Source organism: Carica papaya, chromosome 9 (genome assembly GCF_054855325.1).
Source record: "Carica papaya isolate Zhongbai chromosome 9, ASM5485532v1, whole genome shotgun sequence".
NCBI lineage: Eukaryota > Viridiplantae > Streptophyta > Magnoliopsida > Brassicales > Caricaceae > Carica > Carica papaya.
In genome coordinates, this window is record NC_142317.1 from 3,873,357 (window position 1) to 3,899,314 (window position 25,958).

Sequence of the window (25,958 nt, forward strand, 5' to 3'; positions counted from 1 at the left end):
AACCCATTTGCCAAATACAAACACGTCTCTAATTGGTCTTATTTAATTTCACCCAAAAAAATAAAATCCAATACTTCCTTTGTTATAATTTTCTAAAATTACATATATGTATCGATTATATACGTATATATATATATATGTATATATGTATATGTAGGCTCATCTCTATAAGAATAATATCCGCTAGCTAGCTACCCTTTTAGCAATTAATGAGATAGATATCAGTTACATCGATCATCGATTTCCTCTCCTCTTGCTTTTTTTTTTTTGTTTTTCCCCATTATTTCATCATAGCTATACACATATACATGCACATATATAATATTATACACGCACACAGGATCAAGAAATTATTACTGTAAAGAGACGAAGCTGTTTTCGTGTATAGTACATCAACTTGAACCCATATTTGACTTAACAACCAGCTCCTGTACTTCCACATATATATATATATATATCTATATGTATCGTCTCTCAACTCTATCTTCATCATAAAAGCTGCAAAAGACATCATTTAATTTTCAGTCTAATATCTGATCAAATAATAATTCCAACTCTTTTGCCATGGCGTTCTCTCTTATTCACCCTCAACTTCAGCACATAGTTGCCCGGATGTCTTTCTTCGACGCTTTCTTGTTCCTAGTAAGTATATACATACATACAAACATGCAAATATATTTACACAATATACAAGCACGTATATTATTTGGGCACCGCCTTGTATCATCATAAGTTCATTATGTATTAATCATGCATGATCATTTTGTGCAGTGATTTAAAATCCGATGATGTTTTATATATATATATATATACGTATATGTAGATTATACATATGGTGGACAAGTTGGGGATATGGCACAGAGTGCCGGTGCTTCTGGGACTTGCATATCTAGGGATTAGAAGGCACCTGCACCAGCGGTACAACCTCTTGCACGTCGGAGAACTCAACGGCCAGAAATACGACGCGGATGAATTTTCTTATCGGACGGCTGACGGCAAATGCAATCATCCTGATGACGACACTATTGGCAGCCTCGGTACCCTGTTCGGTCGTAACATGCCGCCGTCAACTTCACAGTACGGGGTGAGTAGTAGCAGTAGTACTGTATATGCACTGTTACGCTGATTAATTAATTTAATTTAAAAAATTAATTAGGTTGGTATTATAATAATTACCACGATTTTTCAAACTTTAATTTAATTATTATTATCACATGTATTATTTCAAATATTAATATATAAATTATTAATAATTCCATTTTAATCAATTTCATTTATTATTTGAAAATGATAAGAAATTTATTATTTAAAATAGTATATATTATTTTTTTAATTATTCATTCACCTTATTTATTTGTTGACTATTCAATTTTATAATTTGAATTCCTATTTAATTTTTTTTAGTGTTCGAAATTCTTTAGCTTTAACTTTAGATATTTTGCTTAAAAATCTTTTTTTTTTCTTGTATTAAAATTTTTGAAATAATTAGTTTTTTATTATTTAAAATCCAGTAATCTTAAAACATTAATATGGTACCATAAGTTGTTTTTTGTTTTAGAAGAATTAATCATATATATATATATGTGTGTGTGTGTGTGTAACTATATACTTAGATTTTCAAATTAATTTCAATAAATTTTTTATAATTGGTATGATTATTTGTATGAATTATTTTATTTATTTGTTAAAATTTTACAATTTTTGTGAATAATTTTAATTTTAATTTTAAGAATACTGGCTATATATGTTATAAAATATACTGATTAGTCCCTTTTGGATCTTGAATGGATGTTCATATTCATATTAACGAATGCATGCATGTCACTGATTATATAATTAATTATCAGCACATGTGTACAGATATTACATGTTCATGCATGCATGTCTTGTAGTTATCTACATATATATATATATATATATATATACTTATAACAGTAACATGTGGCGGAAATGTGTACCAAGTTTCTATTTTCTTCTTATATAACCAACAATAATGTATATAAGAAAGGGATGGTTAATTAAACAGTTGTAAGCGTGGTAAAACGAGAGAGAGAGAGAGATATATATATATATATATATGTATGTATAGGAGATAATTATATAATATATGTCATTTTCTGGGTTTCCAATTATATAATGGAGTAACAAGTATTACATGCATTAATTAGCGCCACTGAGAAGTTTCAATCCGAGGAGGCTCTATGATTAATTCCTTTTGTTATCATAAATTAATTAAATAGAAAATGACTAAATTTGTGTTATCTTCTTGTTAAATTTATTAACAATATTTATATTTTATGGAGTAAATATTAATTTTAATTCTATAAAATAAATACAAATATTTTACATGAATTTTATGTTAATTTTTTAAATTAAAAATATGAATATATACAATTTAATTATGTATCAAATATATAATTGTAATTTTTTTACATGTTAAATAAATTACTAACTAAAATTTAAATGGGTATACACACACACACACACACACATCAACATAAGCCTGATTATAATTAATTAATTAATTGTGATTAGTTGCTGGATCCTCATCCAAGTGTTGTAGCCACAAAGCTATTGGCAAGGAAAAAGTTCATAGACAATGGAGATCAATTTAACATGATAGCCTGCTCTTGGATTCAATTCATGATTCATGATTGGGTTGATCATTTGGAGGACACCCAACAGGTACTTCCATTGTTCTTATTTAAATATTAGTATGTATTTTACCCAAATGAATATTTTTTTTTTACAATTAATATATCTATCTATATATATATATATATGTGGAAGAAACTAAAGTTATATGAAATTAAAGCAGGTGGAACTTAGAGCTCCTGATGAAATTGCAAGTCAATGTCCACTGAAGTCTTTCAAGTTCTTTAAAACCAAGAGGGTCTCCACCCAGGAACCTTATATGAAGACTGGGTCTGTCAATACACGGACACCCTGGTGGTCAGTAATCTTTCCTTAAATTTATTTTTTCATTCATTAAAAACAATATATATAGTTAAATCTTATACATTTAGGGATGATATTTTGCACTTAAACTCATTTAATTTGATCCATCCGAACATTATTCAATATGATATTTTTTCATTAAAGTACCGGTTTGAGTCAAGTTGAGTTTAAGTTATAGAAAGACTTGTCCGAACCCAACCTCTAAGTATATGTATATATATATATGCAAGTTCAGATTTGCTCTTCATTAGGGTAGGTGGGATTCAGTTTTGATAATCCATCTCCTGCTATCTCTAAATAAGATTTGGTACTTTCATAAACAGAAAAAGATACAGTGAACTTGCACAAATTTATGTGGAAACTTATAACAGTTTAAAATATTTGAAAGCAGGGATGGGAGTGTGATATATGGGAATAATGACGAAGGGATGGTAAGAGTGAGGACCTTCAAAGATGGAAAGTTGAAATTAGGAGGAGATGGACTTCTTGAGCATGATGAGAAAGGGATTCCCATCTCAGGTGATGTTAGGAATTGCTGGGCAGGATTTTCCCTCCTTCAAGCCTTGTTTGTCAAAGAACATAATACTGTCTGTGATATGCTTAAGGTAAAACTAATATTGTAAAACCAAGACATGTTACAATGTAAGTTAATGATTGACAAATTAGGGTTTTGATCAATGTCAGGAACATTATCCCTACATGGATGATGAGAAGTTGTATCGACATGCGAGACTAGTGACCTCAGCTGTGATTGCCAAAATCCACACTATTGATTGGACTGTGGAACTCCTAAAGACTGATACTCTCATGGCAGGCATGAGGATCAATTGGTATGATATGCATTTATATGTAGCTTTTGGGTTTTAATAGCTCTTTAATCTTGATCCATTTCATATATTAAATTTGTAAGAATGTCCTTTGTGCAGGTATGGATTTATGGGGAAGAAGTTTAAGGATACATTTGGACATATATTAGGTCCTGTGTTAAGTGGGTTAGTTGGCCTAAAGAAGCCGAGAGACCATGGAGTTCCATATTCACTTACTGAAGAGTTTGTTAGTGTTTACAGAATGCATTCACTGTTACCTGATAACTTCATTATTCGCGATATTAAATCCACGAATTCAGAGTACAAATGTGAATATGAATATCCTCCAATACAAGAAGAGTACTTCTCTTTTCTTTCATGAAGTCAATATTTTCAACAGTAATTTTTATGTGTATTAATTTATACATAATAATAAAATCATATATTGTTAATTTAAACTAATCTTTTAAATAATCAAACATTATAAATTGTTTTAAAAGTAATTGATTCGATTTTATAGGGTGCCGATGAAGGAATTAATAGGAAAAGAAGGAGAGAAGAGATTGTCAAAAATTGGAATGGAGCAAATGTTAGTGTCAATGGGTCATCAGGCTTGTGGAGCTCTTACCTTATGGAACTTCCCAACATGGATGAGGAACCTTGTTGCTCATGATGTTAATGGAGAAGATAGATCAACCCTAGTTGACATGGCTGCCATGGAAAGTAATTCACTATTAAACTATTTGCCCTGTTTTTTTTTTCTTTTAAATTTTGATGTTAATTATCTGATTGAGAATATTTTTGATGATTAGTCTATCGGGATCGGGAGAGAAGAGTGTCTCGATTTAATGAATTCAGACGAAATCTGTTAATGATTCCTATCAACAAATGGGAAGATTTAACAGACGATAAAGAAATTATTGATGCTTTACATGAAGTGTACGGAGATGATGTTGAGAAGCTAGATTTACAAATAGGGTTACATGCTGAGAAGAAGATCGAAGGCTTTGCCATTAGTGAAACTGCCTTCTTCATCTTCCTACTCATTGCATCAAGGTAATGTTAGCTTTTAGTCGAATATTAAAATTAAAATTAAGAAAATAAGTATTTATTAATGGATAATTCTCAACTAAAAACTAGAATTATTATATATATATATTAAAAAAATTTACATGTATTATATCATTTTTGATATTTTAATTTATATTTTTTGTTAATTAATTAAAATATTTATGAACAGGAGATTGGAAGCCGATAGATTTTTTACGACGAATTTTAATGCGAAAACCTACACGGAGAAAGGGTTAGAGTGGGTTAACAAGACGGAGAACTTGAAGGATGTTATTGACAGACACTTTCCCAAAATGACAAACAAATGGATGAGATGTTCAAGTGCATTTTCTGTGTGGGATTCGCAGCCTCAGAAAACCAACTATATCCCTCTCTATTTAAGGCCAGCTACTTAATATATATATATATACACACACACACACACAAATAAATGTAATTACATGAGATATACAAGTTTGATTCGTACATGTTTGAGATCAACTTGTATATGAAATATCTAGATTATATAAGGACAATATTGCAAATAAATATGTACGTATCACTGATGCAATAAATGTAAAATCCTTCGCACTATGTCTAGATAGATAGAAACATAATAAAAAGGACATATCTTGTTTTTTTACAATTAAATTCATATATATATATATATGTGTGTGTGTGTGTATCTACACATATTTTTATTGACAGAAAATATGTAAAAGCTATATATTGGCGGGAAATTTTAAATGTATATTGGCGGGAATCACGTATGTGTTAAAAGACAAGACCTTCACCGCCTCCCTCGAAAAAGCCCTAACGACCAGGAAAAAAAAAACGTTGACCAATCATATTTAACCACGTTCTCCTTCGGATTGTCTTTTTAACTGTTCCCGACCTTAAATGTCTGACGTGGCGATCGCTGATTTGTCTGTATAAGTCGTTTAATCAGAAGTGCTGTCAACTAATCCCGCTTCCGCTAACTCCGTCGCCGTAAGCTGTTCTTCTGAAATTTGATCTCGTTCCCTCCATTTCCTCAATGTTAGCCTTTGGTGTTCTCTAACAAAAGGGGGAAATCCAGAAATAGTGGGGGGAGTAGCTGAAAATGGGAATCAAAGATCTTCTCAGATTCATGAAACCCTACATTGAACCAGTCCACATCAAGAAATATGCCGGAAAGCGTGTAAGTTAATCCTCTTTCTTCTTCGTGAAAAATTTCTTTAGTTTCGTTCAGTCAAATCGGTATTTGTTTTGAAAAAATTTACTTATAGGTAGGAATTGATGCATATTCATGGCTGCACAAAGGAGGTAACTAATATACTTACTTTTCATTTTCTTTGCCGAATTTAATAGTTCTTTTTTTTTTTTGTTTCAATTTAGTTTTTCATTTGAATAATTGGGAAGGGCTTTCAGTTTTTTTTCTTTTGTGTTCTTTGTTCATGTGGAAACTTGCAGCATATTCATGTAGCATGGAGCTCTGTATGGATTCAAATAGTGAAAAGAAGCTGAGATACATAGACTATTTTATGCACAGAATTAATCTTCTTCGTCATTATAAGATCATCCCGGTGGTAGTCTTTGATGGCGGAAATATTCCCTGTAAGGCTGCTACTGAACATGAACGCCACAGGCATGTCTCTACATTGGATTTTCCTTTTTTAGCTTTTATCTTTTTTTCGGTGGTTTTTCTTTCTTCTTCCTTATTGAATAGCTTTGCTGATTTAAGGAGAAGAACAGCTAACCGTGAATTGGCTATGGCAAAGCTTAGTGAAGGGAATGTTAGTGCTGCCTCTGAGCTATTTCAGGTACTTTCTGCTTTCTTTTCTTTTTTCAGTTTCTTATGGTTCTGAATTTAGGTTCCTGGTATCCATGAATTCACACATTTGGCTTATCTTTATATGTAGAGAGCAATTAGTGTCACTCCAGCCATGGCTCACCAGCTGATTCAGGTATATGATTGTCATATCGCCTTCTAGACATACTAAAGTTTCAGAAATCATTCTTGTATTTATACTCCCATCAAAAGTAAACGATGTTTTTAGACTTAAGATTTCATTAGGTTGAAAAGTTTTGCTGATTACTTTTCAGACTTTAAAAGCAGAGGACATTGAATTCGTGGTAGCGCCATATGAGGCTGATGCTCAGTTAGCATATCTAACCAGACTTGAAGTGGAAAAAGGTGGAATTGTGGCAGTGATTACAGAAGATAGTGATCTACTAGCATATGGTTGTCAAGCTGTAAGAACTTGTTTGATATTGTGCAGATGGAGACCTGTTTAATTTAGTTTTCCTAAATCTTCAATGAAATTAGTTTTCTGTCCTCATTTGTACCTTTTGTGATCAGATTGTCTTTAAGATGGATCGGTATGGTAATGGTGAAGAGATAGGTCTAGACAATGTTTTGAAATCTGCGGCTCATAACCCTTCCTTCCAAAAATTTGATAAGGAATTGTTAACAGGTGAGTTCATTGTATCACCCTATGAAATGTTTTAGATGGAAATGTCTTAAAGAGTTCTGAAAAACATATATGGCTAACATTTTGTGACATGCCATCACCCGTATTGAACCATATGGTGTATGGAAAATGAAAAACTGTTACCAAAAATGGTGGGACTTCTATATCACATGGAAATGACAGACAGTACTAAATGCTTCTCATCAACTTCTACTAACGGATTGTGAATTTTTCTGCTATAACTCATCAGAGATCCATTAAAATTGAAATCAGGCTTATGATCTTTTATTTCGCAGGAATGTGTGTGTTAGCTGGCTGTGACTTTCTTCCTTCTGTTCCTGGTATTGGAATTGTGAAGGCTTATTCCTTGGTTGCCAAGTATCGGAACTTGGATCGTGTAAGTACCTGTCTGTATGTTGATGTTCAATAGAGGTGACTGTTTCTTAATCTGTTAAAGACTATATAGGATGGGATACATGTAACTCTGCTTCAATCATGTGGGTGCATGCTCCCTGATGATGTTAAAAATTATTTAATGATAAACGTCAGTTGATCTAGTACTTCTTTTTTCATCTAAAAATAAATAAAATTTCAGTTTATTCTGGTTTTTCAAATGAAGATAACATATCAGAACATGGATATTATTTGTTTGGGCTGAACTGCGTCTTTAAGATTCTTATAACTCTAGCATAACTTGTGGTGAAAAATAATAAAACTTTTGGTTAACTGAGTAGAGAAGCTGTTGCTTTGAACTACTGCTTAAACAGAAGTTCAGTATAAAAGTCGAAATAAATGGGATTGTGATAACGTTTTGAGCTTTTTCTTTATAAATCAACTTCTGAATGCGGTGGGTTTGCAATATGCTGAGGAACTAGCCTATAAGTTGAATTCTAAATCTTTCAGAAATCTTACTAAGCCATCTCAAATACTGGAATTCTGCACTGACCTGAGATTAAATTAATTGGAAGAATCACTAGTATGCATTTGTCTAGATATAGAAGTATTTATCTGTGGTGTGTGTGTTTATATGTCTTCTTTTCAATATCCCCAGAATATATTATTTTCCGAGTAAGATTATTTTGAGAGTTCTAAATGTTGAGTGCTTTTTGAAATTTAGATAATGCTTGTGATTCTAAAGTTATTGGCATCATAAGATTTCCGTGTGTTTGAAATGTTGACAGGTTTTATCAGTTTTGAAGTTAGAGAAAGGCAATCAAATGCCCGAAGATTATGCAAAGTCCTTCAGAGAAGCTTTTGCAGTTTTCCAGCATGCTCGAATGTGGGTATTAACAGATTAGATTATTCGGGGAAGCGCATCACCCGATTTCATTATCTTGTTGCTTATTGGCATTCATCTAATTTTCTTCCTTTACATTTAATGTGCAGATATGATGCTTATGCTAAGAAACTTGAACATATAAACCCTCTTCCGCAAGAACTTCTTGAATCACTGGATGGAGAGCTTGATTTTCTGGGGCCGTATCCTTTCCTGCTTGTTATTACTTTTCCTAAATTTGCAGTTTCCTTGTAAGGTTACTAATCGTGACTCATTAATGCAGCTAACTTGTTAGAAGTTTCTGCCCCATCATAGATTCTAACTTTGTTGTCGTATAATGTGTCATCTGAAATTGTCATCTAAAGTATTCAAAGCTAGATCAATAGTTCAGAATGGAAACAAGTTGTGGCTGTTAAACTCGGAATCATGGTACTACAGCGTACATAAGCAGACAACATTTTCACAATAAATAGAAAGTTCAAACTAGTAATTATAAACTGCAAATATAAGCTTACCCTCCATGTGTTTGTAGGCCAAGTATGTTGGAACCTTGACCACTTACAAATGATGTCAGAGACCTCCCTCCATCGGTAGCCACTGCAATTGCAGAAGGAAAGTTAAATCCAACAAGCATGGAGGCTTTCAATGTGAGCCAGCCCTTGTCATTGGCAGGCTCCACAAAGCGGAAGCTGCCACTGTATCCTCCGTCCAATCAAGAAAACTCCTTTTTAGTGTTCCCTTCTCATAAAACAAGGGAAAGAGATAGTACAGGCAAGTTTTTCGAATTCTCTTGTCATTTCTGATAGCTGCTGTATAAATGCGTGCAGATATTCGTGCATTTTCACAAATTATCTTGAACATACCTACCTTCATGCAATTTCTCAAAAGAAACTCTCCCTTCATGCATATCACGTAACTAAAACATCTTCCACATTTTTGACAATGGAGAGTTTTTTCCAGAATCATACAGAATAAAGGAAGATCCAGTTTTGACGAAAACGAAATATCTCAAAGAAGATTCAGGGTTCAACAAACTTATTTCACCAGCGGACACTCATCAGGCAATGGAAGCTTCAGAGATTCCTCATGATATCCAATTGAAGGTTCCCAACAATAATCCATTCAAGAAAAGAAAACTTGACGAGATTCGCTTGAAGCAGACAAATGATGAAGGTGAAGAAATGTCTGTTGTGACAGAGAATAGCAAGATGGATGTCTTTTGCAGTCCACCTGAAGATACTCTGAAATTCTCATGTAATAATTCTTTCCAAAATGAGAAAGAAAATGAAATTCACTTTAACCAAACAGATTGTGTGAATGAAAAAATCTCAGTGGTAACTGAGGTAGAAAGTTCAGACATCTTGTTTGTCAACTGGGGGTCTCAGGAAAGCGTTAATTCCAAGTCTAGAAAGGTGTCCAGTTGGAAAGCAAGAGGGAAAAGTGAGAAGTTGAAGAGCATATGCAAGAATTCTGAAAGAAGGAATGGTAGTATATTGAATTTCTTTTCTCGAGTCTAATCTGTCTTTTTATTTTACATAATTTATGGACCAATTCAGGCCTTCTTTCTTGATTCAAAAGTCAAGTTCTCATGGATGATCATCGCCTGCAATTGGCTCACCAGTCAACCACAGCATCAAGGTAAGTATAAATGATTTATATAATATATTGAATTTGTAACTGAAAACATAGGAATGGTTTCTTATTGACAAGCTTGAGCTGCAAATGTTCTTTCTAATACCAAACTAATTGACACTTAATTATGGGATTAAGTTTTAAGCCTCTTTCAATCTTTTCAATTCCATTCCACTAATTATGTTTGTGGACCGCTCTTTTGATTAAGCCTGTCAATGGATTAGATTAACTTAAATTCCTTCTATCAACAATTTCTTTTAATATATATATATATATATATATATATATTTCACACTTAATTTCTCAGTTGCAAGTGCTGGTGGATTCTCCAAAAATATGTTCTATTGATTCTGCACGTTTAAACTTTTATTACAAGAATTAATATTTATTTATTTTAGATTGAGAAATCTCACATTTAAAATTATTGTTACACAAATAATGACTATTAATTTAGTTTAATTGTAATAAAATATCTCTAAAAATATTTAAGTTAAAATTAAGAAAAATAAAGAAAATATTTTATTATTAAGATGATCTAAATATATACACTTTAAATTTTTGTTTAAATTATTCCATTTATGTGAGAGGCAGATTAGAAATTTAATTTAAAAAATGGAGTATTTTACATTGAAATTAAAAAAAAAAAAAATTGACTGACAAATGCACAAAATTATTAAAGAGTCCATTTCAAATATTAATTTATTGTACTAAAAAAAATTGAATCTTGTTCAGGAAGTTATTGATGAAAATTAATTAAAATACTATTTCTTTTTATGGTAAAATAGAAGTTCATTATTAATTAATAAGTAAGGCCGATTAAATAATGAATCTAAATAATTATATAATTATCTTCTTCTTCATCTTACATAAACACTCTGCTTCACTCCTCATATTGTAAGCCTCTACTTTCTCTCATTTTCTCTAAATGGGAACCCCTCTCTCCCAATCATCCATTCTCCAATCTCTCATCTCTATCACCCTCTCGCCATGCTGCTCACAAAAGAACAAGCAGTTCTTGAACACTTTCTGGGGAAGCACTTGGAATCACTCTAGCCGAGTCCCAGATGATTCACCTTCAAGCATGAGTCCGTTTACCTGAAAATCATAGACTTCTTACGCTTTGTTTAGATAAATTTTAGTAATAATTAATTAATATATAATAATAACAGTAATTAAATAGTAATAACACAAGATTGTAATGATAAAATTTTTTTATGTTTGCATTATGGTATATTAATGTATGTTAATGAAATATTTTTATTTGGATGATAAGATGATATAGTTATATTTTCAGTCAAATTATTAATTTACTTCTACATATCATATGTAATAGTAAATAGTATAAAGTATGTAAGGAAAAAAATTATTTATCAATATAATTATATTTATATTTAAATAAATAATTATTATATATAATCAAATTAAAATTTTGTATTTAATAAAATAAATAATTATTATTTATATTATCATATTAATTTAATTTTAATAAAAATAAAATTATTTATATATTAGAGATAAAAAGTTGTTATTATATATTAGTATATTAAATTTAAAATTAATTTAACAAATAAAAAATTAAAATGTGTTTGAAATAATCAGTTAATTTAATAATTAATATTATGTAAAAAATTAATGATAGTAATTATATATATTTTTTATTAGTTTCAAACTTCTAAATTTATTTTTTAACAAAAAATATATAGTTCATATATATATATATAGATATTTCGTATTCATATTCAATAATAGAAAAATATTTATATTTTTTTACTAAATTACTTGAAAATTAAACAAATACTACAATAAACCAAAACTGCTTCAAAAATATAAAATACTGTCTATAAATAAATAAAAAAAGATATAAAAAATTAGTCCGTATAACATAAACTAATCAATCTAAAACATAAATTAGTCCATCAAAATAATAAGATTCATCCATTAGACATCTAACATCATTTTGACAAAAGTTCTTAAAACCATAATATAGTCTTGTATTTCAGCGACAACAATCTCTATTTTCAATTATCTGAAAATTCGAAAAAAGCAAAAAATCAAAATCAACAAAAGAACAAATAAAAAATATTCGAACTTAAGATGTGATATTAGTTATTACCTGGTAAATTAAGCAAATTGGTCATGGAAAAACTACGCGGATCAGGAGGACAAGTCATTAAAGCTTTAACCATGTTTGGTTTATCCATAAGCTGCATAAAAGCTTTTGTTTCTTAAATGAGATCTAATCCCATACGAGAAACCTCTTGATATAGCTTTTCTGCTGAAACAGGCGCTTTTGCAATTGTTAATATTTCCTTCACTGAATTTGAAATAGTTCGAACTTCAACCAAATATTCCTCTTCATAGACCGTTGTCAAACATCTCACTTTCTTTCACATTAAAGACTCTTGCACCTCATGTTCGGACTCTGAAGTAGGAGTTTCGGGTGTTGGAGCCTCACATGAACTATCCAGACCATGAAAATTAAAATTACCACTTAAATCTTGGGTAATTGGTGTCTCACTTGTAACATCTAGACTATGTTCATCACCACTCCTCTTCCTTTGTCTTCGAGGGTTTATGGATGTATCACTTGTAAACCCACTAGCTCTATTCTTTCTACACATTTCTAATATTTTCTCTTAATTTTGCACGCATTTTTCAATTATGTTGCTTCAGGTTGAGCCTAACATGAATAACTATATTAATATTTGAACAATATAAAAAATGGCAAACAACATATGATAAAGTAAAAGATTTACCTTTATTAGTTGCTCCCAAACTTCCTCTTCTGCTTTGAGTCGTTCAGTTGTTGGATTCCAGATAAAACCACACATTCTATGTTTGAAAATATCATAATATTTTGAGAATTGCATTTTCAAATTTTTTATGCAGTTGTGTATACACTCTTTATCAATGTGCAGATTTGGAAATGCATTCCTCACTTCTTCACGTACACAATCAATAGCGTGTGATGTGAATGTCCCACCCAATCTACGACCACACAAATGTTGATCGTAAAACAAGTTTACTAGGATGTCATCTATATAATCTGACCAGTGGATCATTTTACTTCCTATGTCTGCATTCCTGTTCCTCTTAGCCATTGTCTAAAACACATATGAAAATATTAAATATAATCATATACCAAAAATATAATATGATTACAACAAAATAAATTTCAAATTGTAGCATTCAATTAAAATATTTAAGTTACACAGACATCATAAGTCATACAAATGTCATACACCATATAAACATCATAAACTATACAAACATCATAAATTATGCAAAATGTAATCAGCTCATATATCAGTTGCTATTGCATCCCTAATTGCTTCGCCTTTTCTCATTTCTTCAGTACTGTCCCTAGAGTTACAAATACTTCGTTCTTTTAAATAAATATTTTCGAGTTCTTCATCAACCTCTTAAAGAATTTCATCAGTTTGATCCTCTCCCCGTAAATAATTATGCAAAATGCAACAAGTAAATATAATGGTATTAACAGTCTTAATCCAATAATGGGATTCAGTCGATGTTTGGATAATTGGAAAATGTTTCTTTAGAACTCCAAATGCACGTTCAATCGAATTACGCAATGAAGCATGTCGTAGATTAAATAGCTCACGAGCATTGTGTGGTGGATTTCTAGAGTATTCACTTAAATGGTAGCGTTCACCTCTATATGGTGTAACTAGTCCACCCCGTAACATGAACCCAACATCGACAAGGTAAAACTTAGCTATAAGCAATAAACAAATTAAATTATAACATTTTTCTTCAAAAATATACATTACATATCGAAATTAAATATATTTTAATTACTTTCGTGAATTACTAGAAGATCATCAACTTTCTTTAACACATCTTTTATTATTTGAATCTAAAGCGGTCCCCTCCAACCCAGGTAAGACGTATGAAAATTTCAAATCAAATGTACAAGCACTAACAGGTTTTGAGTGGGAAAATCTTTTTTCCTGCAAAACCGTGGAGCATCTTTTTTAGACACTTTAACACGTACATGTGTTCCGTCAATCGTACCAATACAATCCTGAAATTAATTATTAACTAATTAATTAAACATGCACTCGTGTTAAAATAATTAATTAAATATATATAACTTATAGATATACCTTAAAAAATGGAAAAAATCTGGGATTGTTGGTTATTTTCGCAGGCATTTGTGATCCATTTGGCTGATTAATAAATTTACCGGCCATATGTACTATACATCATAGCACATTGTGAAAATGACGACTTGTCATCTCTTCGGATCGTCGAAAAACTCAAGATATGACTCAATTTCTCTCATTGTGTCCTAATAAGTAAAGTGTCTTAAATACTTATTCTTCTACAGTTGTATGAACGATATGCCTAAGTCCACCATCTATAACTAGTAAATGACATAAATTCATAAAAGACGAAGCTTTCAACCTAATTATATGACGACAAAAATCACTTGATAACAAATTTTTCATAAGCTTATCTCGAGTTTTCTCTCCCTCTAATCTTAGTTCATGAGTAACTCTATAATTTATCTTGCGCCTTTTATGAACTACTAGCCCATGAAGTATGATAAACTAGGATAGTAAAATAACTACACGTCTCAAAATATCTATATTTCTTATCTAATGTGTGAACATAAATGATACTAAATGTCTGAAACAAAAAGAAACAATGAGTTTAATTATTCCAAATCAAAATAAATCATATCATACAATTTAATCAACACACACTTTCGCCTGTTTGGGGAATAAATTTCTGGTAATATTTATTTAACCTCATTCTATGTTAACAGAGTTCCCTAATAGCATTTAGCATTTATTCTTTCCTCCAGTCACAGATATCATTTTCTATGGAAATTTCTATGATGTCTTGGAGGCATTTTTCCTTGGAAGGTGTACAGGAGAATAGATAAAAATATATATTATATTTCATCTTCAAAGGTTGTGATCTACCTTTAGTTAATTCAAATATGAGAGTAGTATGAATGTAATTTGCCTCCAAGAAATGAAGGTAATTTGCCTATAACGAATCATAATATTTTCTTTTCTTTTTTATAAGAAGCACTAGCAAATATATCTAACCATTTCATCCAAATTCTACAAATTTTCTAACAAATTCTACAAATTCACAGCCAAGTAATTCTACAAAATAATAAGTGATGATTATAAAAATTCCATAAAAACAACATCAAATCTCAATCATTCAAACCCAAAGAGGTTAACATCATTTTATCTCAAGTTAAAACAGATTCCTACATTAAATCAACAAACATGGTATGCAAATAGAGTTCGCAATTAACTAACATAACTAATCTAGAAGTCTTGAAACATCAACTCAACTTTTTAAAAAAAATAAAGAATCAGTGCTTGATACAAAATTTTGATGAAATGCTATACCCTTCACTGACTAACTAAACCTCAACAAGGAAAAAAAAGAAAGAAAATTTATATAAGCTATTTAGAAGCCTACCTTAATTTTTGGCACAAGTTTTGAAAATTAAGGTCATTGGTAAACAATTACAAATTGCCCACATTTAAAATAATAAGAGGTACTATGATATTCGCTACCCATATGATCCCTCAACATTTTAAGAGGACAGTAATCTTACCTCAAATTTAATTACTTTCTATGGATATAGAACTAGAGATTCAGTTTTTTTACTATCAACCAAGAGTTTATGAAGGTTCAATGTTGATCCCACCAGTGGATAAAATAAAAACATTTGCAAAGAAATTATATAAATAGGTGTTGGGTCTTCCTAAGGTGTATATATAGCATGAAAAAGCTTAAGCTAAGATTGAAACAAATCAAGCATTTTTGTAAAATATATTCAAAAATTTTATACTTAGTTTATCTAGCATGGATGATCATTCTATTAAAATATATACAAAAAAATAATTTCACCAAGAATTCTAAATGAAATTAACCACTACATTCTAAATGTCATCAAATTTGATGGGTCTAAAATGTATTATTCCAATTAGGTTGTGAAACTTTGAAATGAAGCTCAAAGACAAGTACTTGAAGAAAAATGAGCAAGGGAGACAAATACTTAAGAAATAATTCCATCTCAATGATCCATAAGAAAGAACTAAATGAGAAATTGTTATTGAAGTGTGTGAAGACTCGAAGTTGAAGACATCAGAATGGAGAAGAGAAAAAAGAAAAAAGGGAGATATATACATTAGTATTCAATGAAAAATTTCATCTTAATAATACAAATTAAAAAAAGACTGATAAATTTGAAAAGAAAAGAAAAGAAAAGAATTCACGAATGTGTGGTAAGAGCATATGAAAGAAACAAATCAAAGACTATTCTAAAGACATGGAGAAACTCGAAGTCAATGACATTGTAGTGGAAATGAGATAGAGAAAAAGAGAGATTAATAAGTATTAGCTCACAAATAATTTTATCTTAGTGACACAATAAAAATAAGAAAGACAATAACATATGCAAGAATATGTACCTGCAGTAATAACATATGCAACAACCAGTGGAAAAGAGAAAAGGAAAAAATGGAGATAGATATGTTAGGATTCAAAGAATAATTATATCTCAATGGAACAAAATAAAGCAATGATAAATTTGAAAAGAAAAGAAAAATAGTCACATACCTACTGTAACAGCATATGGAAGAACCAAAATCAATTACTTCTTTTGAGATGTGGAGAAACTCAAAGTTGAAAAGAGAAAGAAAAAGGGGGATAGATATGTTGGGATTTAACTAACAATTTCATGTTAGTGATACAAAATGAACACAATGATAAATTTGATTTTTGGTAAACAGGAAATCAGTTTTTGGCATTGTCGAAAAATTTTGTGCTTTGTTTTTGGCAAACTGTTCTGCCAACAATTCTGATTTTTGGCAATACATTCTGTGTGTACGAAAGTTCATATAAAATAAAACAAGACAATATAAGTAAAATTCATTTGAAAATTCATACTTGACTAAATAGGAGGATAAAAATTTCTACTAGTTTTTATAAAGTTTAGGACGCACTTTTTTAATTCTGGTTAGAACATATTAGTTTTGACAAAAGCCCATCCCATCCTTCACTTCATTTCGGTGAAGCTAAGGCTTATTAATCTAAAGATGTGTTTAGCTTAATAGACACCTTCAAGTAAAATATCAGGGAGTCCAAGAGCAAAAGTATAATTTAATACACGAGCTGCCAAACAATTTCACTGCCAAAGCGGTTGCAGTGAACCTGTCTAACTACTCTAATTATCACGTGTAATTGTCCCAGGATAATGCGTTTATTAGAATTATATATCAATCCAACCAAAAAAATCTATTGGAAATGTACATCAATCAAACCAAAAAAATCTGTTAGGCATGTAAAAAAGTTGTGGTATTGCAAGACTTGGTATCAGTTGCTGCATTTATCTTATGGAACCATGATTTACAAGCAAAAGAGCCAAACCCTATTTTTCTTATGTGCTTTTCTATTTCTTTTTTTGGATAGAGCGTTTAAAACTGAATCCACCATTCTTATGCTTGAAAATCAGCAAGCAAAAACAAAATAGAAGCTCTTTAGTTAAAAATATGGCATGAGAAGAAGAAACAAATGGCGATATTTGATCTAGTGAAGATAGAGTTTTAGCATTGGAATTATCAACAAGATATTAGGTGCTCGAATCTCTATAAAAAGATCTCAGAGGCTCAGATGGACTAGCTGGAGTAAGGGATTTGGTTTTTCTTGTTGCAACAGAGAACTATAGGGTCTAGGAAGAGCTATATAAAAAGAGGCCTCAACATTGTTACATTGTTCTTAGACTAGTTGATTTACTCAAAACATACAAGAAACAAGAATCCTAAAAATCAAACAAAAACAAGTGAAGAATGCCCCTACAAAAAACCAATGCAACAAAAAAAAAATCTTTCTAAACATCATATAAATAAAGTGTAAACACTATAACTAATTTGCTGCCAGTGCAGACAAGGACAAAGAGTCATAGTACTTGTCTTTGCTCATATTTCTTCAAGTAAAGATTATAATTTCACTCCGTCAAACTCTATCATTCATCTAATCCTCACTCACAGATATAGGCTACTATAGAAAGAAATAATTGCAAATCAAAGAAAAAATAAAAGAAATACAAGCAAATCAAAGAAAAAAATACAAAAATACTTACCAATTGAGAAGGTGAAGAACGCAGATCAGAAGTCAAATCAATGAACCGACGTTTGGAAGCAATCATAGAAGAATAATAAGAAAAAAATCAGTCGGAGAAGAAGAAGACCCGTCCTACATGTGTGTGGCTTGAGTAGGTAAGAAGAGAAATTAGGGTTTTTAGTTGTCAGGATAAATATGGAATTAATTAAATTAGATGGGGGTATAATGGGAAATAAATATTATGCCGGTCAGATACCACCAATTCGGTGGTTTAAAAATTCATCCCAAATTTTGCCATTCAAATACCATTTGTTACAATTGGAAGTTGAAATAAACACAATTTTTTTATGCCCATGAAATACCATACATTAAATTCCTACCACTCACCATGATCCAAACAAAGGGTTAGGAACCCATTTAAAGGGTGTAACAAAAAAAGGGTAGATTAGGAAATTCGCACAAAAGACAAAATAAGTAACCGACCGTAGGTACCAAACTAATTTCATTTCATATTCTATACCAGTTTCATTAAATCAATATTTTTTTTGTTTGGTAGCTACAAAGCTTGGCATTCCATCACCACCACTATACTTATCATTATCAACAATGTTGAGGTGATCATTCAGGAGAACAGAAAGGTCATGGTGGAAGCTGCAAAGCATCTGCATTTCCTTCCAACATATGAATAACTTCATTTATGGAAGGCCTATTTGAAGGGCTGACTTGTATGCAACATAATGCCGCTATTATCATCTTCTTCATAATTTCAGCTACATATTCATCTGATACACAATACCACAAAAGGTGACCTCCACTCGCCACTTGCCGGTAAATCTAATGAGTAAAATATATTTTCCTTGTATGGCTTACCTCAACATCAACTTTTTTTCTTCCTGCAACCATCTCCAAATCATCATTGCATAAATGTATGTATCAGCTTTGCAAGAAATTGGTCCACAATTCCTAAAAAGTAGCTCTGTAACGGCCCTGAAAATTAAAATGGAAATGTATGTATTAAAAAGTTCTAAGTGCGGAAGCGAAATAAAATTTTTGATTAACATTCTTTACATAATAACTAAAAACGTATTCAACGTGTGAAAGAATAAACTAACTAAGGTAAATACTAGTAATGAATGCAATAAATAAAACTATGAATTCCTTAGGCGTCTACTCGCCGTCTTCTTGCGGGACGGGCTCGGGAACCAAATCCTCCTAATCTGAAATAGTTAAATAAGGAATGAGCTACACTAGCCTAGTAAAAACATCACACTATCTCACTGTCACAGAAGTAAAGGTTGGTAGAAAATAAAAACAACCAATGGAGCATAATCCATGATAAATTCATTTATCAATAATAAAATCCTTTACTGTCCACTTACCTCGGTGAGCTTCATGAAAACAACATAAGAAAATAATAACATTATAACCATCATAAAATCATATATACTTTGTAACGTAACACATGTTATACTTTTGTACTTCAATAATCAGACAACAAATTTCCTATTTTACCAGCCTACTAGTATCCATGGGGATCCATAGGGGGTCCCCGCTACACGTGAACCATTAACATTAATAACTTAATTCCAGGGTCATTCCCATACCCCGTCCGGTATAGGCGCCTAAAAACCATGAACCTCAATACCCCGTCCGGTATGAGGGTGAAACGGACCGTCCCTATACCCCGTCCGGTATGGGCGCCAAAACACATAAGGTCTCCATACCCCGTCCGATATGAGAGACCACGTTCCCGGTAGGGTTCTCTACGGACCCGGTCCGTCCACCATCTCCCAGGATATTTAGTCAGGCTGTCCACATTATCCATTTATCAATTCACATAACCTTTTTTCATTTTCCTTGGTCTCAATTATCAAATCAAACAAAAATACGTAAACTAGTAATGAACACCAAATAGACAACACGACATCGGATTCACCATAATTCAAACCATAATAAATGAAACCGGGATTCATGCATACGAAAACATAAAATAACCACATCAAGTACCACATTGCATTTAAAACTGTAAAACAGATCAAACAACAACTGATCGACAAATACACCAGATTCGGGCTCTATTAGCAACCTTAAACAATTATACACATCCATTAATTTCACGAATACCGTTTTATCATTTATTGAACTTTAATACCATGATAGGAAATAGGGTGAGAAATCCTTACTTGTTTCGGGGTCTGAATTCGGCTTTACACTGTGCATACGGGCAGTCCCTAGATTCCCTGAATTTTTTCTCGAAAACTGAAACACGTTTTTGATACCTGCACATGTCCCCAAAAAACTCCAAATCAGACCTAGGGCCCTTTCGGCCAATATCGGAATTCCAGCACGGCGGCTCCGCCGCCCGCGGCGGCGATCCGCCTTGGATTGGCCATTTTCAGCTGAATTTGGCCAAACTTGCATTGGTTCCTATGATAAAACAACTCTAGGGCCCTCGGTGGGCCAAACAATCATGAAAAACTGAGACTTACCGGCGGCGGAGCTCTCGGGTGCTGTGGCTTCTCCGGCGCGAGTTACGATTTGATGTTTTACTCTGGTCAACCTGTAGAGAAAAGGACGGTGATCACAGTGGTGTAAAAATTGCATCGAATGGGAACTAGGAAGGGCCTCATCGGAGGTAAAAATCGAGGGAAGTCGCGGCGGCATCGCTGGACTTCGGCAGTGTTTTCCAGTCGATTGGCCGGTGATTTGGCTCCTATTTGGCCATAGGCGGATTCAGCATCGAAAAACGAGCAAAGGAGAGAAAATTTACCTCATTTGACGGTCGGAAAATTCTCCAGTGCGGCGGCGGATGGCGATGGTCGGCTCCTCCGGTGATTGGTTCTTCTTCTCCGACGAGGGTACTGGCGGCTAGGGTTTGGGGTTGGGTGTGGGTGAGGTTATTTATAACATTTTCCTTTTAATCTCAGCCGTCCATCACGATTTAATATGGGCCGTCCGATCGCGATTAAAATGAAAATAAATCTGGACCGTCCATCGCGATGCAGTCTGGACCGTCTGTGCGTGATTCAATCTGGGTCGTCCGTGCGCGTGAGATATGGGTCGTCCATATGCGTGAGATCTGGATCATTCGATCGCGTGCACGCGGATCGCCCACGTGACTCCATCCCGCGTGGCCTCCCGTTTCAGCTTCCTTGCCACGCGACATGTTCTGGTTGGCCGGGGCTGCTGACGTGGCGCAACTTTTTTAAATTATGTTTTAACCCCCGATTTTTGATTTTCTTTCAAAAACACCCCCAAAATCCAAATTTTCACCCATTTTTCCTAAAATCAATTTCAATTAAATTCCAAAAATAATTTTACCATATTTTATTATTATTATTATTATTTTTATTTCTATTAAATTAAATTAAAACCTTATAAATTAAAAAATAGAAATACAAATTTTGGGTGTTACAACTCTCCCCCCCTTAAAGAAATTTGGTCCCCCAAATTTGTCTCTTACTCTTGGTCGAACAAATTGGGATACTGGGCTCTAAAATCTGATTCTAGCTCCCAGGTAGCCTCCCTTGGCGTGTGGTTCTGACTATTTCCCGGATATACATTCTTGCCAACTTGTCCACGGGGTCGGTCATTCTGATGGCTAAGAAGTGGGAAGATTTGGTAAGCCGGTCAACGATTACCCAGATGACGTCATGTCCTGAACGTGCCTTGGGTAATCTCGTTACGAAGTCCATGGTGATGTGTTCCCACTTCCACTCCAGAATTGGTAACGGCTGAAGTAGCCCACCTGGGCGCTGATGCTCTGCCTTGACCTGCTGACATACCAAGTACTTGGATACAAAGTCGGCTATGTCTCTCTTCATCCCATTCCACCAAAACTGGGGTCGCATGCCTTGGTACATTTTGGTGCTTCCGGGATGCATGGCAAACTTCGAGGTATGAGACTCTGTCATGATGTCTCTCTTTAACTCACTGTCGTCTAGGATACACACCATGTCTTGGAAACAGAGTAACCCATCGGTAGAGATTCAAAATTATGAGCCCACTCTCTGTTCTGCATCCTTCTTGCGGGCTATCAGGGCGGGGTCGACTGACTGGACTTTCCTTATTCTCTGGATTAACTCGGGCTGGACTGTCAGGCGGCCTAAACATGTGACTCTCCTTAGGTCCTGAAGTCGAACCTGTTGTGTGGCCCCAATTTGCCTGCATTCTGAAACCATCAAATGGGCTAAGATACTTGCACTTTTACTGCTGAGAGTGTCTGCTACCACGTTGCCCTTACCCGGATGGTATAAGATATCACAATCATAGTCTTTAAGGAGTTCCATCCACATTCTCTGATGCATGTTGAGATCCTTCTGAGTGAATATGTGTTTCAAACTCTTATGATCGTTATAGATATGAAAGGTCTCTCCGTATAAGTAGTGGCGCCAGGTTTTCAAGGCGTGTATGATTGCGGAAGGTTCCAAGTCATGGTGGGATAATTCTTCTCATGATTCTTTAACTTCTGGACCCATATGTTATGACCTTCCCATGCTGCATCAGGACACAACCCAGGCCCAGATAGGAGGTATCACTATAAACTGTATATCCCCCTGATCCACTCGGTAAAGCTAGTACGGGTGCAGTAGTCAGCCGCTTCTTTAATTATGAAAAACTTCTTTCTCAGTCCTCATTCCACTCAAACTTGGCATTCTTCTTTGTGAGTCGGGTTAGAGGAGCTGCTAGGCTAGAGAATCCTTCAACGAACCTGCAGTAATAACCTGTCATCCCCAGGAAGCTCCGAATTTTCTTAACTGATGTCAACTTCTCCCAGCCAAGTACTGCTTCAACCTTTTCGGGATTCCCTGATACTTCTTCTTTCGATATGATGTGTCCTAGGAAGGCGGTCTGCTCAAGCCAGAATCCACACTTACTTAATTTTGCATTTAACTTCTTTTTTCTGAGGACCTGCAAAACTTGGGCAAGATGGTGAACATGTTCTTCTCTGCTTTTTGAGTAGACTAAGATGTCATCAATGAACACGATAACAAATTGATCTAAGAACTCTCTGAAGACCCTGTTCATCATGTCCATAAAGATTGCCGGGACATTGGTTAGCCCAAATGGCATGACCAGGGACTCATAGTATCCGTACCTGGTTCGAAAGGCCGTCTGGGAGATGTCTTCTGTTCTTATCTTCACCTGATGGTAACCTGATCGCAGGTCTATTTTAGAGAAGACCTGTGCACCCTGCAGTTGATTGAAGAGGTCATCAATCATGGGAAGGGGATATTTGTTCTTAATTGTAACTTTATTTAATCCTCTGTAATCAATACACAGTCTCAATATTCTATTTTCCTTTCTGGTAAAAGTGACTCCGGTACCCCAAGGGGACACATTTTGTCTAATAAAACCACTGTCTTGCAATTCAGTGATTTGTTTTCTCAGCTCTTCCATCTCAATGCGGCTCATACAGTAAGGAGCAACCGAAATGGGATAGGTGCCTGGCTGTAGGTCTATAGTGAACTCAACTTCCCTATCCACTGGCAGTCCGGGTAGTTTGTCTGGAAACACATCTGAAAAGTCTCGGACTACTGGAATCTCTTGGATACAAATTTCCTTCTTGGGCTTGCCTAGTTAGAGAAAACAGCAAGATTAAGGTACTAGAAAATCAAGGAAACTTGCCATCAAGGAATAAGTACTAAATAATTTTATTAATTTGTAAATGACTCCTCATTGGGAGGATTAAATACAACTTTCTTGTTAAAGCAATCTATGGTGACGTGATGCGCCGCTAGCCAATCCATTCCTGAGATTACATCAAAATCCCCCGTGTCTAACCCTGTCAGGTCTACACGCAGTTTCCTCTTTGCTATCTCCACGGTATAACCCCTGTAGACAACTTCCCCTAATATTGTTTCACCTCCAGTACTAGACACAAACAATATTGAATCAAGTTTATCAGGTGATACATTAAGTTCGGATGCAAAAATATGTGAAACAAATGAATGCGATGCACCAGTGTCAAATAAAACATGAGCAATATGGTCACAGATAGTGTACATACCCTGTACCACGTCTGGGTCAGCGTCGGCATCCTGCTGGGTGAGGTTGTAAACCCTGCCCTGAAAAGAAGGTCTTCCTTGGTTATGGTTCCTCGGGCACTCTCTCACATAGTGCTGGGAACTACCACATATGCGACATGTGTTGTTGAGGCGGTAGCATGGTAGGTCCCTGTGATCCCTGCCATAGTGCTGGCATATCTTTCCACGTGCTGCCCCTGGAGCCTGAGGAGGGGTCTGGATCACTGGTCTGGACCTCTTATTTGGTTGGACCGGCGCAGTAGGTGCTGATCTGCGGGGTGGAGCTGAGGGTCGGTGACTCCCTGTTGACTGAGGACGGGTGTTGAAACTCCTCTCCACAATCTGCGCCTTTGCTAGAACAGTTGAGTATGTCTTGAGCTCCAGTAACAATAAGTATTGCTTGATCTCTGAGCAGAGGCCCCATTGGAATCTCCTGACCTTCTTGCCCTCATCCATCAATGTCTTTGGGGAGTATCGGCCCAGCTCTAGGAACTTACGAGCATATTCCGATACCGTCATATTTCCATGGACCAGCTGAACAAACTCCATCTCCTTCAGGTGTCGGATGTTCTTAGGGAGATACTTCGCATGGAAAGCCGCTAAGAATTACTCCCAAGTGGCTGGTGTAGGCAGGGTGGTCTGCTTGAGCTCCCACCAACGACCTGCTTCCCCTACCAGCATGTAGGAAGCAAGGGCAGCTCTCTGCTTGGGAACCACTCCCAAGGTCTTGAAATCTCTCTCAGTCTCCACCAACCAGTACTAGGCATCTTCGAGAGAGGAACCCCCTGTAAAAGTAGAAGGGTTCAGTCTCCTGTACCTCTCTATGTAGCCTGGGTCGATCAAGGAAGGAGCTGGGTCCCGTGGAAGAGGGACTGGGCCCGGCTGGGGATAGACTGGGGGGCCTTGTGGTGGCACCTGATGATATAGTGGGGGCACCAGATTGTACTGTGGCGGTGCCGGGCAGTACGGTGGCTGGGGCACTGGTTCACACTGCGGCGGTGGTGCTGGGTGGTACTGTGGTAGAGCAAGCTCGTGCCGGCTGGTACTGTGGTAGAGCAAGCTCGTGCCGGGGTGGCTGGGGATCCGCTTGGTGTAGTGGTGGCTTAACTTGTGGTAGTGAGGAAGGTTTGGGTAACTCCCTTCTCTCCTCTCGACCTTGCTGGGTGGCCATGATCATTTCCAGCATCTCAAATATTCTGTCCACATCTTCCCGAAGTGAATCATCCTGGACTGCTCGGTTTAGTGGGGGTCTTCCTCTCCTCATTTCTCTGCACCTGCATTTCACAAGGAAGAGTTGAGTAACGATTTATCAGTGGGTATTTCTCTAAGCATTATTGTGTAAAGGATGAGCCAGAGGAACGCGGCTCTGATACCAACAGTAACGACCCCGGAAATTAAAATAGAAATGTATGTATTAAAAAGTTCTAAGTGCGGAAGCGAAATAAAAATTCTGATTAACATCCCTTACACAATAACAATAAACGTATTCAACGTGTGAAAGAATAAACTAAGTTAAATACCAGTAATGAATGCTATAAATAAAACTATGAATTCCTTAGGCGTCTACTCGCCGTCTTCCTACGGGACAGGCTCAGGAACCAAATTCTCATGATCTGAAATGGTTTAAATAAGGAATGAG

At 34.6% G+C, this 25,958-nt stretch overlaps 2 protein-coding genes and 1 non-coding gene across 7 annotated transcripts; 2 read left to right on the forward strand and 1 right to left on the reverse strand.

Moving 5' to 3' along the window:
- Nucleotides 1–171: 171 nt before the first annotated feature.
- Nucleotides 172–5,465, forward strand: LOC110823287 (alpha dioxygenase). Of its 3 annotated transcripts, none has more exons than XM_022053651.2 (10): nt 172–642; nt 772–1,084; nt 2,536–2,685; nt 2,816–2,952; nt 3,350–3,563; nt 3,643–3,788; nt 3,885–4,124; nt 4,285–4,487; nt 4,577–4,820; nt 5,005–5,465. In XM_022053651.2, the coding sequence occupies exons 2-10, from the start codon at nt 833–835 to the stop codon at nt 5,228–5,230; spliced, it is 1,812 nt and encodes a 603-aa protein (XP_021909343.2). In that variant the 5' UTR covers nt 172–642; nt 772–832; the 3' UTR covers nt 5,231–5,465. The 3 variants fall into 3 exon arrangements, with proteins under 3 accessions (XP_021909343.2, XP_088067334.1, XP_021909344.2); XM_088211208.1 differs by having other exon boundaries at nt 824–1,084; XM_022053652.2 differs by having other exon boundaries at nt 174–642; nt 824–1,084; nt 2,819–2,952.
- A 139-nt stretch (nt 5,466–5,604) lies between these two features.
- Nucleotides 5,605–10,330, forward strand: LOC110823316 (5'-3' exonuclease family protein). 3 transcript variants are annotated; one of them, XM_088211209.1, is made up of 13 exons: nt 5,606–5,994; nt 6,083–6,119; nt 6,267–6,441; nt 6,538–6,616; nt 6,716–6,760; nt 6,900–7,049; nt 7,156–7,270; nt 7,564–7,664; nt 8,449–8,546; nt 8,654–8,746; nt 9,118–9,314; nt 9,504–10,028; nt 10,100–10,330. In XM_088211209.1, exons 1-13 carry the CDS (start codon nt 5,917–5,919, stop codon nt 10,111–10,113), a joined length of 1,707 nt encoding a protein of 568 aa, XP_088067335.1. In that variant the 5' UTR covers nt 5,606–5,916; the 3' UTR covers nt 10,114–10,330. The 3 variants fall into 3 exon arrangements, with proteins under 3 accessions (XP_088067336.1, XP_088067335.1, XP_021909368.1); XM_088211210.1 differs by lacking the exon at nt 10,100–10,330 and having other exon boundaries at nt 5,605–5,994; nt 9,514–9,649; XM_022053676.2 differs by having other exon boundaries at nt 9,504–10,330.
- Nucleotides 10,331–17,268: 6,938 nt separating this feature from the next.
- On the reverse strand, nt 17,269–17,390 carry LOC148239738 (small nucleolar RNA snoR77). The gene has a single exon (XR_015816643.1). It is a non-coding gene; the product is annotated as a small nucleolar RNA snoR77 (small nucleolar RNA).
- Between the last annotated feature and the right edge of the window lie 8,568 nt (nt 17,391–25,958).

Excerpts from the sequence above, each read along its gene's own strand:
- LOC110823287 (XM_088211208.1), top strand. The coding sequence starts at position 565 with ATGGCGTTCTCTCTTATTCACCCTCAACTTCAGCACATAGTTGCCCGG. Across the intron at positions 2,686-2,815 it reads ATTTGGAGGACACCCAACAG|CAGGTGGAACTTAGAGCTCC; the intron begins GTACTTCCATTG and ends ATGAAATTAAAG. Across the intron at positions 2,953-3,349 it reads AATACACGGACACCCTGGTG|GGATGGGAGTGTGATATATG; the intron begins GTCAGTAATCTT and ends ATTTGAAAGCAG.
- LOC110823316 (XM_022053676.2), top strand. The coding sequence starts at position 5,917 with ATGGGAATCAAAGATCTTCTCAGATTCATGAAACCCTACATTGAACCA. Across the intron at positions 6,761-6,899 it reads TGGCTCACCAGCTGATTCAG|ACTTTAAAAGCAGAGGACAT; the intron begins GTATATGATTGT and ends ATTACTTTTCAG. Across the intron at positions 7,665-8,448 it reads AGTATCGGAACTTGGATCGT|GTTTTATCAGTTTTGAAGTT; the intron begins GTAAGTACCTGT and ends AAATGTTGACAG.